Here is an 11,462-nt window from a genome sequence, read left to right as displayed (position 1 = left end):
AGCTACCTCTTCCACGGGTCTAAGGATTCTTGGTCGTCACTTTCTCTTGGTTTTCAAGAATGCTTGGCCCATAGTAGTGTGTTGGGTGTCGAATTGTCTTACGGACGCTGCATCCTCGGATTCTGAGGCGAAGTAAAGTTATTCAGGGCGTTCGCTTGCCTAAGACGAGAGGGAGCGTGAGATCGGTATTCGAGCATGTGCTTAATGCTTGTTCCAGAGCTATTTGAGGGTGCAGCACCAAGTAGCTGTTGAAGGGTGACACGGGGGCGTTTTGAAACTACGCATCAAGATAAGCGTAGGCACTCATCACCTCATTGCCCATGAACTCATCTGATCTTCGTCCTGCTGCGCCGAGCAAGCTGGATATGAACGACGCGGAGCAGAAGGCATCACGGGTGCGATTGGCGAGTTTTCCTGTTCTTGAAGACGACACTGACAGCTTCATCTACGACGATGACGGAGAATCGAACGAAGGAGATGCAAATTCGGAGCTATGTATGTACATCCAACGTCTTGAAAGGGAGAAACAAGAGCTCGAGAACGAAGTGCAGTTGCTACGAGATCACGATGCTAATCAGCAAATAAAACTCAAAGCTACAGAACGCCGTGTCGAGATGCTCGAGGCATCTCTGAAAGACGCCTTGAACGCTAGTGATGCCTTCCGACAGGAAAAAGACGTCGTGTTAGCACTTCAAGCCAGTGAGCGCGAACGAATGGCTTCGCTTGTGGCGCTGCTTGAGGAGGCTCAAAATCGTTACGAGGATGCAGAGCGTGCTCGTCAAAGTGCAATTTTCAAGCTCAGCTCTCTGCAGGCATCACGTGCTGATACTACCAGTCAGAGTTTACTTCCACCGGTAATCAAGAGCACCACAACCCCTCGAGGCAACTTGAACTTAGCTTCAGATACCTTTGCCGGTGGATCACTAGATTTTGGTGAGCGCATCGAAAAGTACAAGCGTGATATTGAGCTTCTTCGTCAAAAGCTTGAGTTGACGGAAGAGCAAGCTGCGGAAAGGCAGAAAATGGCGGTGTCATTGGCGCTGCACGAGGCTCAACTCGACTACTCGAACGTGGTCGAACACATGAAATTGGAGTGTGAACGCCGATTGAATGATTGGCGACACGATGAAGCCGTTCGAGCGAAGGAGAAGGAAAGTGCGATGGATGAGGATCGCTACAGCATTCGACTCGAGATGAAGCACGCGCTGCAACGATCCCAGATCGACCAGCGGGTTGCCTACCTTCAGTCGCAGGCCGAATTTTCGTCGGGAACGCTCAGCCATCACGCACCGGCCGAGAGCGATTTTTCAATTGGGACGCTGGACGAAGTGCTCGTGCGCATGCAACTGGAACAGGTCCGTACCCGCCGATTCGAAGCACTAAAGAAGGCACTTCTTATCCGCCATGCCAAACTGAATCAAGCAGCTAAAGAACTTTTCTGCCGCTGGAAAATACAAACATCCAACACAAGGACCATACGAGTGAATGCCGTTCTGCATATGCACCGTATCGTATTGCACCTTGAGTCTCGCAAGAAGTTGAACAGCTTTAACAAGTGGAGGACGAAAGTGCAGCAACTGCAAGTGCACACTTTTCAAGCTCAAGCGCTTTCGTGCTGGAACCGCATGATTGCTGTCGAGCGGATTAGCCATGTCATTGACCAAGCCACCGTGCGTAGTGTACATACCTGGTGAGTAGCTATGACGGACTCACTAACTTTGTTGCATTGCCATATTATGCAGGTGAAGCGGACGGCATCATACTTCCATCGGTGGCGCCACCAAACTGGCGTAAAGCTCAAAGAAGGCGAAAGTTTGTCAGAGAGTGATCCTAGCAGCGCTGTGCTAGATGAGGAAGCTACGCAGTCCCTGCAGCTGGAAATCAAGAAGCTTCACGACCAACTGTCCTCGTCAAAATCTGAGGCTTGGCGATACAAGAGACAACTACTGAAGCAGTTCCTCTAGACCACAAACGCTAACAAAACTTCACCAGTGCAGATAAGCATCTTACTACATGTAGGTAGTATTCTTTGAATTAAAACAAATGGTGTCCACGGCTCACCTCTGGACGTGCTAACTTTCGCAATCAGCCACTGTAGCCTGGGTATCCAGGTGCCACTCCCTGGGGTGGGCCTTGAGGGTATCCTTGCTGCGGATATCCTGCTTGGGGCTGGTAAGTTTGGGGTGAGCCCTGCTGGTATCCTTGAGGATAGCCTTGCTGCGGTGGATATTGCTGGTAGCCTTGAGCTGGTGGAGCACTGTATCCCTGAGTGTACTGCCCTAGCTGTTGTTGTTGACCTTGCGCAGGATACTGTGGATGGCCTTGCGTAGGTGGGGCGCCGTATCCGGGGGCGTATTGACCTGGGGGAGGTTGCTGACCTTGCGCAGGATACTGTGGATGGCCTTGAGTAGGTGGGGCGCCGTATCCGGGGGCATATTGACCTGGGGGAGGTTGTTGCTGCTGTTGTTGACCTTGCGCAGGATACTGTGGATAGCCTTGAGTAGGTGGGGCGCCGTACCCGGGGGCGTATTGACCTGGGGGAGGTTGTTGCTGTTGTTGACCTTGCGCAGTATACTGTGGAGAGCCTTGAGTGGGTGGGGCGCCGTATCCGGGGGCGTATTGACCTGGGGGAGGTTGTTGCTGCTGTCCTTGAGCAGGATGCTGCAGCTGTGCTGACGGCGAGACCCCAGCAGGGGGAGACTGAGACGTCGAAGGTGGTGCGCTTGACGCGGAACTCATTGGCTCCGAGAACAGGTGATACGTAGGCGGAAGAGCTGGGTTGGGGGCAACACCTCTCACCTTCATACACTGGCACAATTGGCGAGGGATCTCTGCAAGAGTTTCTCGGGTCAGCGCATCTGGATAGCCCGCAAAGCGACTATATGGCACGAATTGAACACTGTTGCGCATGGATAAAAGTTTACGTCAGAAAGGGTAAACCGACAGGCACATGTACTAGCAAAACGCATTCCGAAAAACGTACATGTCCCGTGCGGAGGCCCGCCCATTGCTAGCACGAAGCGTGTCCCCGTCGCCATCGAGAGCTACCATGGTTGAGAAGTCGGCGGGTCCGACTCCGATAATCACAATCTGCCAGGTAGACAGCAATGTTAGAAATGCAAATGACGTACGCATTCTTGGTGCTTACAGAGAGCGGGGACGTGTGGGATGCTTCAACAATCGCGTCAATTGTCCCCTGCATATCCATGATGGCGCCATCTGTATATATAATGTAGACCGCAGCATTAGTCTCCACAACGACTTTGGAGAACGAACGAACGGTGCTGCCGCAGTTTCTACCGGTGATAATGAGCAATACAAAGTACTTCTGCTTGCGGGGGTCATTCAGCTGCTTAGCAATTCGCATCGACTGGTTGATAAGCCTGTTCGTGTAACACCACACGTTATGTAAGACAGCAAGTTCGAGGGACAGCATGGTTGTCGATAATAAATGATGCCTTACGGGGCGAAGAAGGTTGGACCATGTAGACGAACATGACCAAGAGACGCTGTGTAGAGCTGTAACCATCATACATCCACAATATTGGTTCATGATGCTAACTTCCACACGACCGAGCAGTGCAAACTGTACCTGCAGCACACCATGCGACCCCGCAACTTCTGGGTTTGACGGGTTCAAATTGAGCGCAAAGCAATGATCCACATCGTGCGCTCCAGGAGGAATTCCTCCAAATCCGTAAACTGGGAACTGCTTGTCTGCATCGTATTCTTGCAAAATGGTGACAGTCGCCGAGATCGCATGCTGATACTGGTTAGGTCCCCGAGGATCGATGAAATGCAGGCTACACATGGATACGGACGGATTGCAGCGTCAGCTTAACCGTAAGATAAATAGATAGATACTCTATAGAAAAAACAGTATGGTACCTGCGCGGATCGTTGGGGGGGCCGTTAGATGCCGTGTAGTCGATACCGATAATCAGGTTCATCTCCAGGCCTCCGCTAACTGAGCACAGTAACGGCCACAACAAACTGTAAGAACCTATGTTCGCAGCGCACGAGAGCTAGGCAATAGATCAAACAGTATTCCCCGTACGAAAATCGATGAAGCTGTGTTCTCGATACAGATCCACCTCCGCGATCACGAGCAATCCGGCATTCGTGTATTTCTTGCCCTTCTTCTTCTGCAGAGCCTCGTTGTGCAAGACGTAGTTGGTGCCTCGTTTTCCCAAAATCTCCTCCATCGTGGTTTGCACTTGTCCAATCAGCTGAAATTTGCCGCCTCGGTCTTCATCGAATACTTCCAATCTCAGGGGGCGACGGTGATCACCATTGCACAGTTGTTGTAGTGGCAGCTCGAAGCGTTTCCAATTCGGATTCAGGTTGTTGTCGATAGTCTCCGTCCTGTGGACCTGCGTCCAGGATGCGCCGTCCTCCCTTAGACGACTGATGACAAGAAACGGGTCACTCTTGCTGAAAAAGCCGTCCATGCTGGCCAGTGCTGTGGCTGAGAAGCGGAGACGCACTGCCTCACTGGAGGCCTTGACCTCGTCAGCCCTCACCAGCAGCGAGCCCTGGTGCTTGGACTTGTTCTTTCCACGCGTGAGCAGGAAGGTCCCGCTTTGGCCTGGCGCTCCCATCAGCTGCCCCAGAGTGAACTCGGCCCCTCCAATGTAGTCCTGCTCGTTCAGCTTGTCGGGCGACGAGTTGTCCTGGTCGTACACGTCCACCTTGAGCTGCTGCACGATCTCAAAGTGGAACTCCACGAGGAACAGCTTGGCCCATTTCGGGTTCAGGTCGTCCTTCTTCATCTCTGTTCTGCCCAATTGGGTCCACCCAGCGTCGCCTAAATAGGAGGAAAAGGTTAATACTTCTAGGGGGCAGTTAGACAACACGGGGGTGGCTGCACGGCTCACTTCTCGCGTACAGCACGGCGAACGGGTCGGATTTTGAGATGATGTCGCGGTCTTTGAGGTCCTTGGCGCTGAGCGAGAGCTCTACCGACGACGTGGGGGGTCGAGCGGCCCCCGGGGGAGGCACACCGGCGGCGTACATGCGGGAGAAGTGGGTCGTCCTTGAAAGTGGCGATTAAGTCGTTGCTCGAACGGATTTTTTTGGACAGACGATGTACACTTTATCTGCGGACATTTGTGTCCGTTTCGCAACGGAAACAAGGTCTCCTTGTGATTGGCTGCAATGAAGGCTCTTCAACTTCAAGTCTAACAGGCATAGGAACGCAACAGTAGCGCGTCGCGAGTCCTCTGTCGAGGCCGCATCGCGCGCGAGGTCTTTCAGCCTGCCCACAAGATAATAGAGGAAATTTAGGTTAGATAGCATAATGATCAAGGATTTTTTTCGGGTTATCTGACTTCGATCTCATATAATGATGTGGTAAGAGTGAACAAAAAATGAAACCAGAAAGCTACTGCGAGTACACCATGTGCAAGTCACGCATAGCGACTTGAATCTGTCGGCAGAGCGACTAGAAATGGCTTGGGGGATTCACACTGATACCATTGTTGTGGTGATATAGATTGCTCCGAGTCTCCGAGAAGTTGAACAAGTCTTCGCCGAGCTCGACTCCTCTGGCCTTGTGGAATCCCTTCGTCGTTTTGATGGCGAACGTGCGCTGCTTCTTTCTTGTCGAGATATCATCTAAAGGTATACTACCTCCGGTCCGAAAAACAATATGCAGTCACAAAATCGAACTATTAGCGACAGACCAATCAAAAGGAAGGTAATATTTATGCTTAATATTACCGTTACCAAACCGAAGTTTTATTAAGCTTAAGGATCAACAGCTGCGACCGCCTCAGCCGAGCACGGGAGATAGTGAGGCAATCTTTAGACTCTCATTAGTGCGTCCTTTTTGAAATGGGGGATGTTGTAGCTGTTGCCACCACCAACAAGCATCGACGCCTCTAGTACGCTTTGCAGCGTAAGAAAACACTTGTTGGTGGTGGTACTTACCATCTCCTCCAACGCGGCCTTCACGGCTGCGATGAGCCCGTCGACGTCTCGCGTCTGCTTTTTGTACTGCAGCGACTGCAGCGAGTTGAACCAGCCCAAGTCAAGCTCGTTGAAGTCGGGGCTGAGCGATGGCTGGTTGGCGAACTTGATCGACCAACCCCCCGCTGCAGCAGCTGCCTTCACCGCGGTCCGGCCCGAGGCACGGTGGGGTGGCGCATTGTCCTGCAGTATTGTAACCTCCTCCTTACCTACACACAAATAAATAGTCAGCACAAAACAGAATAAAATTACATAAAAAAATTACCTGGCCAACCTCGCTTGATCGCGGGGGATGGCGTGCTGCGTCAGCATGCGCTCGTAGACGTCCTTGGTCATCTCGACTGGAGTCGTGACCGGAGTGCCCTTCGGCCGGTTCTTGCTACTGCGAACAGCTAGCTTGGTTTTCACCACAGGCCACAGTCCCACCTTTCCGTCAAAGGTCATGCACTGATGCTCATCGTACCGTGGGCGGGCAACCACCACCAAAAACATTACCTTTGTGCGGTGGGTTTTGTTCTTGGTGACGGTGCGTGGTGCAGGCTCGCCTCCGGTGAGGTAGTAGGTATTGCGGTTCCGGTGCACGTAAAACCATTTTTCGTCAACATGCACCACATTCTGCATGTCATCGAATTGGTATCTGAGCTCACCTAAATGCCAAACATTACGTTACATAACGTCAGACATTATATAAATTACTCATAACAGATAACTAGACAGTCAAAATTCTTACCAGGAAGCTTCGTCACAAAAGACTGCGCGAACTGGCGGCGCTGCGCCATGCGCTCAGGGGTGAGCAGCGGCTTCGGCACGACGGTGACTCGCCTGACCACGCTGCGTTCCTGCAAGCGGCGAAAGAGCTGGGTCCGCGGAATATCGGTGGCGGCGGCGAGACCACGCAGCGTGGTCCGGCTCCCCACCGGGGCCGACTCAATCTTGGTCTTGATGGCCCCATCAGTGAAGGCCCTGTGCCGACCGCGGTTGCTTGGCCGCTGCACGGCAATAGTGGCGCAACCACTCCACAGCTTGTGCACTGTATTGCGATGGCAACGGAATCGTGCTGCAAGCTCATAGATAGCCCCACGTGGAAGCTTTCCACACGTGGCCATGCCCGAGAGAAACAGCACGATCTCCAGCTTCGTAGAAAGCGGCAGATCTTTGGCGTTGGGGGTGCGCGGCATCTTGGGAGGGTCTCTTTGGCAGATTTGATACTGTGTTTTGGCGGGGGTTTCGGGTGAACTTTGGCGGCGCCAGGGCTGCGAACAATTAATGGCTCTGAGCCAACAAATTAAATTGTCTAGTTTTGTCTAATGGGAAGGCAAAAAAATATTATGTGGACACACCATAGTTGAAGTGACCATTGATTTTCGGACCGGAGGTAGTAGGAGCCAACGGCTACTTTAGGCGTAAGGAAGAAAGTAAAGAGGAAAGGTCGCTAAACTCACCTTGAATTGGCTCGGCAAACTGCTTCGCAAACTGCTCGATGCGATGTTTGATCGCTCCACACGCAGTGTAGGAAGCGGTTCACTTCTTGCGCCATATCCCATCTCTGATTCTATTCCTAAATTACGAGGGCGTACCCGTTGAACGCTTTCTAGTCGTTAAGCAGGGAAATGAGCCGGGTCATTTCCTTCTGAATTGCGGCTTGGTCTCGCTTCTATGCTTTCTTTTCTTCTTATTCTTTAGCAAGTGGCGCACGATAACGCTGCTCCACTATTTCATTGAGAGCAATCCAATCGTTGAACCGGTGCTATTCTTCGTCCTAAAAATGGCCTTGATCTTGCAGCGCAGCTTCCTTGTCGTTTAGCGAGGCAGCAACTGCCGCGAGATCGGTCTCCTTGTTCTGAAGCACCAGTTTTTGTTCTTGTAAGCGCTCCTTGAGAGCCACCAAACCCTGCTCACTGAGAGCAGTGCTACGTGAGTCAACAGCTTTTGATGCTGCATTTTGGAATCATTACAGGACTGCCGTCCACTGGGGCGATGCGATGATTTTCTTCCTGTGCACGCGCCAGTTGTGCACGCAGGTACCCAGCAAGCGTCTCAGAGCTTGCTAGCCACACCAACGGCGTCTCCACTCTCCGATACATCTCTGCAGCTGATGTGCGGCTTGGACCCGAACCAACTCCTCCTTCGACTCGGGACTTCGATAAGGTGGGGTCTTGGAATCAAGTGCACGCTGATCCTCAAGCGCCGCCTTCATTTCGGCGTTGATGGAGGTTTCCATGGCGGCCACACGCGCGGATTCACTCTGAACGTAGGAAAATAATAGCATCTATTCGATAGGGTAACGTAGTCAATAGTCCTCGCTGAATTGCGAGAGGCCTTGAAAGCTTTCGCGAATGAAACTTTCTGATTGTCCGCTGAGCGGAATTTCTCTGACTTGGAGCGTCTTCCGTTCTGTCGTCGTCCTTGTCTGTCCCGAGCTAGTTTGTTTTCGGCATCGTATGCTTCCCTCATCTCCAGTGTCGGATCGGATGCTGGTGCTGACCCAGAAGCGCTTGTATTCTCCGTAGCCAACGCGGGGGGGGGGGGGGGGGTACGCGCGCTGGCACCGCAGTGTTTCGATGTATTGCTTTGCATCGCCGTGGAGGTGGTTGAGCTTGTGCGCGTGTCTGTTGCGGCCGAATGCGCTCGGCGCTTGCGCCCCGCCACGCTGGAGCTGCGAGGTCGTCTCTGTGGCCTGTAGGGCTTCTCTTCAATCTAAACGTGACCGAAACGACGGCTGTTCAAAATAGCAAAGAGATAGGATATGGGTTGATCTGATTCGTAAGGGTACGTAATCACGTAAAATGCAACATACATAATAAATGGCTTCATCAGATCTGAAAGGATTTTGAAAAAAAAGTAAAAAAAAAGTAACTTCTGGCGCTCAGATGGTTTTCACAGCGTATTCGTATCATTTGAAGCGCTAGCAGTGATGTAATTCAAGTGAATAAGCTATGAACGTGTTATGCAACGGGGACAAGCGGCGTTGAACATGTTGATGACTTCGTTGAGGGATCGTGGGACCTCGATACAGGTGTCATTTTATTACGTGGCTTGCCAAGGTCCGGCTAGAGCGCGTTTGCCGACATCCTCGCAGCGGAATTGCGCGAGGAGTTCGCGCTTGGTCCGAACCCAACGGGAATCATTGGGCTGTGTGCATTTGTACCAATGCAATGTATCAAGTGTGTTGAGGACGAGAGGATACGTCGGCTCAAGCTTTCGTTGAGCAGGATGCCGCATCCTCGTTAGATTTGGCCGATGTGGTCAGAGTGGGTGATACGAGTGTTGTCATGTAAGAGTGGGAGTGGCAAGCAAAAGTTGCCAATGAATTTTGGTACGAGAAGGGTATTCACGGCAAGGTATACTCAGTTCGAGGAAATTATTATATGTGGTGATTATGGTTTTGTTAAGGTTGGGTTTGAACACTTGAGCAGTAAATATGCACCACTCTGATTAACCCTTTTGCAATGACAGGGCACATTTGTCGCCCTTTAAGATGTTTTGCTATACAAGGTTCGAATAACCTCACTAAAAGGGCGCATTTTTCGACCTTTTACCAAACTTCAACTACACATCCATCATCTTTTACAACAAATCAGAAAACGTGCATGGCATAATCATCATGTAATCATGTTTAATACAAATGTCAAGATGTAGTTTCCCACACAATGTAACCGGTAAATCACAGTATATGACATGTCACATGATACACGCGAACCGCAATACTGTGATTTCGTTAAATGGCGAATTTTGCGACCTTTTACAATTAAATGCCTTAGATTTGTATTGTATAGTTTGTAGAGGTGGCTCGCGAAAGGGTGAATTGTTCGTTAACTGAGGGATGCTCTCGCCGCCAATCATCCATCGTTCTGCACAGCCGATATCAATTCACACATGCATAGTTAAAACCCAGCAGCTCCATAAGGATAACCCAAGTGGAGAGGATTGTCTATAATATCATCAAATATACCTTTTTAGGTACGCGTGAGATAGTGAGATGTCTGTCTGGATCAAACTCCTTACAATATGTGGGAATAGATTGAAATGGTTCGGAAAAGCGCAATTAAACATGCTGTTTACTCTTCCAGCTTCTAAATTCCGCAACTTCTGCTGGGGATACGTAGGGCGGCAAGCGGGCCATTCTAATAAGACGCTTCGTTTAGCAGAAAGTTCCCTAGATATTTTCGCGTATTTGTTTTTCGTGAGTGTGAACCCGACAACCACGTAGCCCTGGACTACTCAACGTGGAACGTTTGCTTTGGTGCCTCTTTACGGCGATCGAGTGGCGAAACCACGACACCGGCTTGGCATGTTTGCCCTCGGCGTTTTTCGGTAGTGCACGCAAAAGCGGGTACTATAGTAAATTGATCCACATTGACAGAAGCCTGGGCCAAATTCTTGAGCTGTAAAGAAGTGAGCAGGGGAGGTAACCCAACCACTCTTTCAGGGAATTCTGCTACAAGGGTGATTTGGCATCCACAACGAGGAGGTGATAGATAACCCGCTCATTACTCTAAACATTCTAAACTTGCCGACATCACGCTCGACATTCAGTTTCAATCACACAATTCTTTCTTCTATACTGCCTAGTACACACCGCCCACGGGGCTCATGACTTGGTCGTAATGTGACGGCAAGCGGACTGCCTGGTCGTCATCGAAAGTGGCCTCGACCACTTGACCGTCGGACGCATAGTGAACGTGGCGCTACGAAGCAAATGTACGTGAGTACACGAGAGTCACGCATCGCCAACGGGCGCAAAGCCAGATACTTTCACGGCGAGATGCTCATAGCAACGGCTCCACAGAGGCTCAAAGATGATCACGGATCTTCACCAACACACGGATTGTATTAATAGCCAATAGAATACCTCGCTATGCTCATGTGAACTACGTAAGCTGTGCTGTTGCCCATAAAAACATTAACTTCCACAGAAATGGCTTAGAAATGTTTCGGTTGTACTTGCGCGCTCAACTTGAAGTTGAAAACATCATTCATACTAAACCGAAATGATAGGCCAAAGTGACCCCTCAGCAACATCAAGGTGGAATAACCCGTATTTAGACGTCTCTTCGCATTGGTCCAAAAGTGGATTATTTGTCAACTTACACAGACCCACGGTGGATACTTCGCGACCCTTCGCTAAAAACGTGGCACCGTTTTTTCGCGTGTAACTACATTTCTAAAACGATCGCAATACAAACGCAAAACTACTATAAACTTAGCCGAGAGAAATACCGTGGTTTGCTGAAAAAGGTTAGTGGGTTAAGCCTGGGAATTAACTGAATCACTGAAAAAAAGGACCACATCCACAAACACGATGCGCGTCCCGTGTAAGCTTACGTACGTGACGTCCATACAAAGGACAAGTTAGCAAATTCACCCATACATAAATAAGCCGCTGTAGCCATCTATCTTCTGAAATATGTTTAAAAACACCCAAAATTTGGAAATATAGCCCCCAAGAGAGCGGTAGCTTTCAGCTTTAAGGCTGAAATAATTCATGCCAT

General features: G+C 50.5%; 2 protein-coding genes across 2 annotated transcripts; one reads left to right on the top strand and one right to left on the bottom strand.

Moving 5' to 3' along the window:
* Window positions 1-320: 320 nt before the first annotated feature.
* Window positions 321-1,964, top strand: IUM83_09138 (uncharacterized protein; the record flags this gene model as incomplete). The annotated part of the gene is made up of 2 exons (XM_067933558.1): window positions 321-1,355; window positions 1,743-1,964. The coding sequence occupies 2 exons, from the start codon at window positions 321-323 to the stop codon at window positions 1,962-1,964; spliced, it is 1,257 nt and encodes a 418-aa protein (XP_067800016.1).
* Window positions 1,965-2,279: 315 nt separating this feature from the next.
* IUM83_09137 (putative copine) lies at window positions 2,280-5,016 on the bottom strand (the record flags this gene model as incomplete). Its single annotated transcript, XM_067933557.1, has 10 exons — window positions 2,280-2,672; window positions 2,800-2,899; window positions 2,984-3,090; window positions 3,149-3,219; window positions 3,301-3,383; window positions 3,464-3,519; window positions 3,593-3,803; window positions 3,889-3,967; window positions 4,058-4,807; window positions 4,878-5,016. The coding sequence occupies 10 exons, from the start codon at window positions 5,014-5,016 to the stop codon at window positions 2,280-2,282; spliced, it is 1,989 nt and encodes a 662-aa protein (XP_067800020.1).
* Between the last annotated feature and the right edge of the window lie 6,446 nt (window positions 5,017-11,462).

Source organism: Phytophthora cinnamomi (genome assembly GCF_018691715.1).
Source record: "Phytophthora cinnamomi strain GKB4 chromosome Unknown Contig3, whole genome shotgun sequence".
NCBI classification, from domain to species: domain Eukaryota; phylum Oomycota; class Peronosporomycetes; order Peronosporales; family Peronosporaceae; genus Phytophthora; species Phytophthora cinnamomi.
This window is presented reverse-complemented; position numbering and strand designations above follow the sequence as displayed.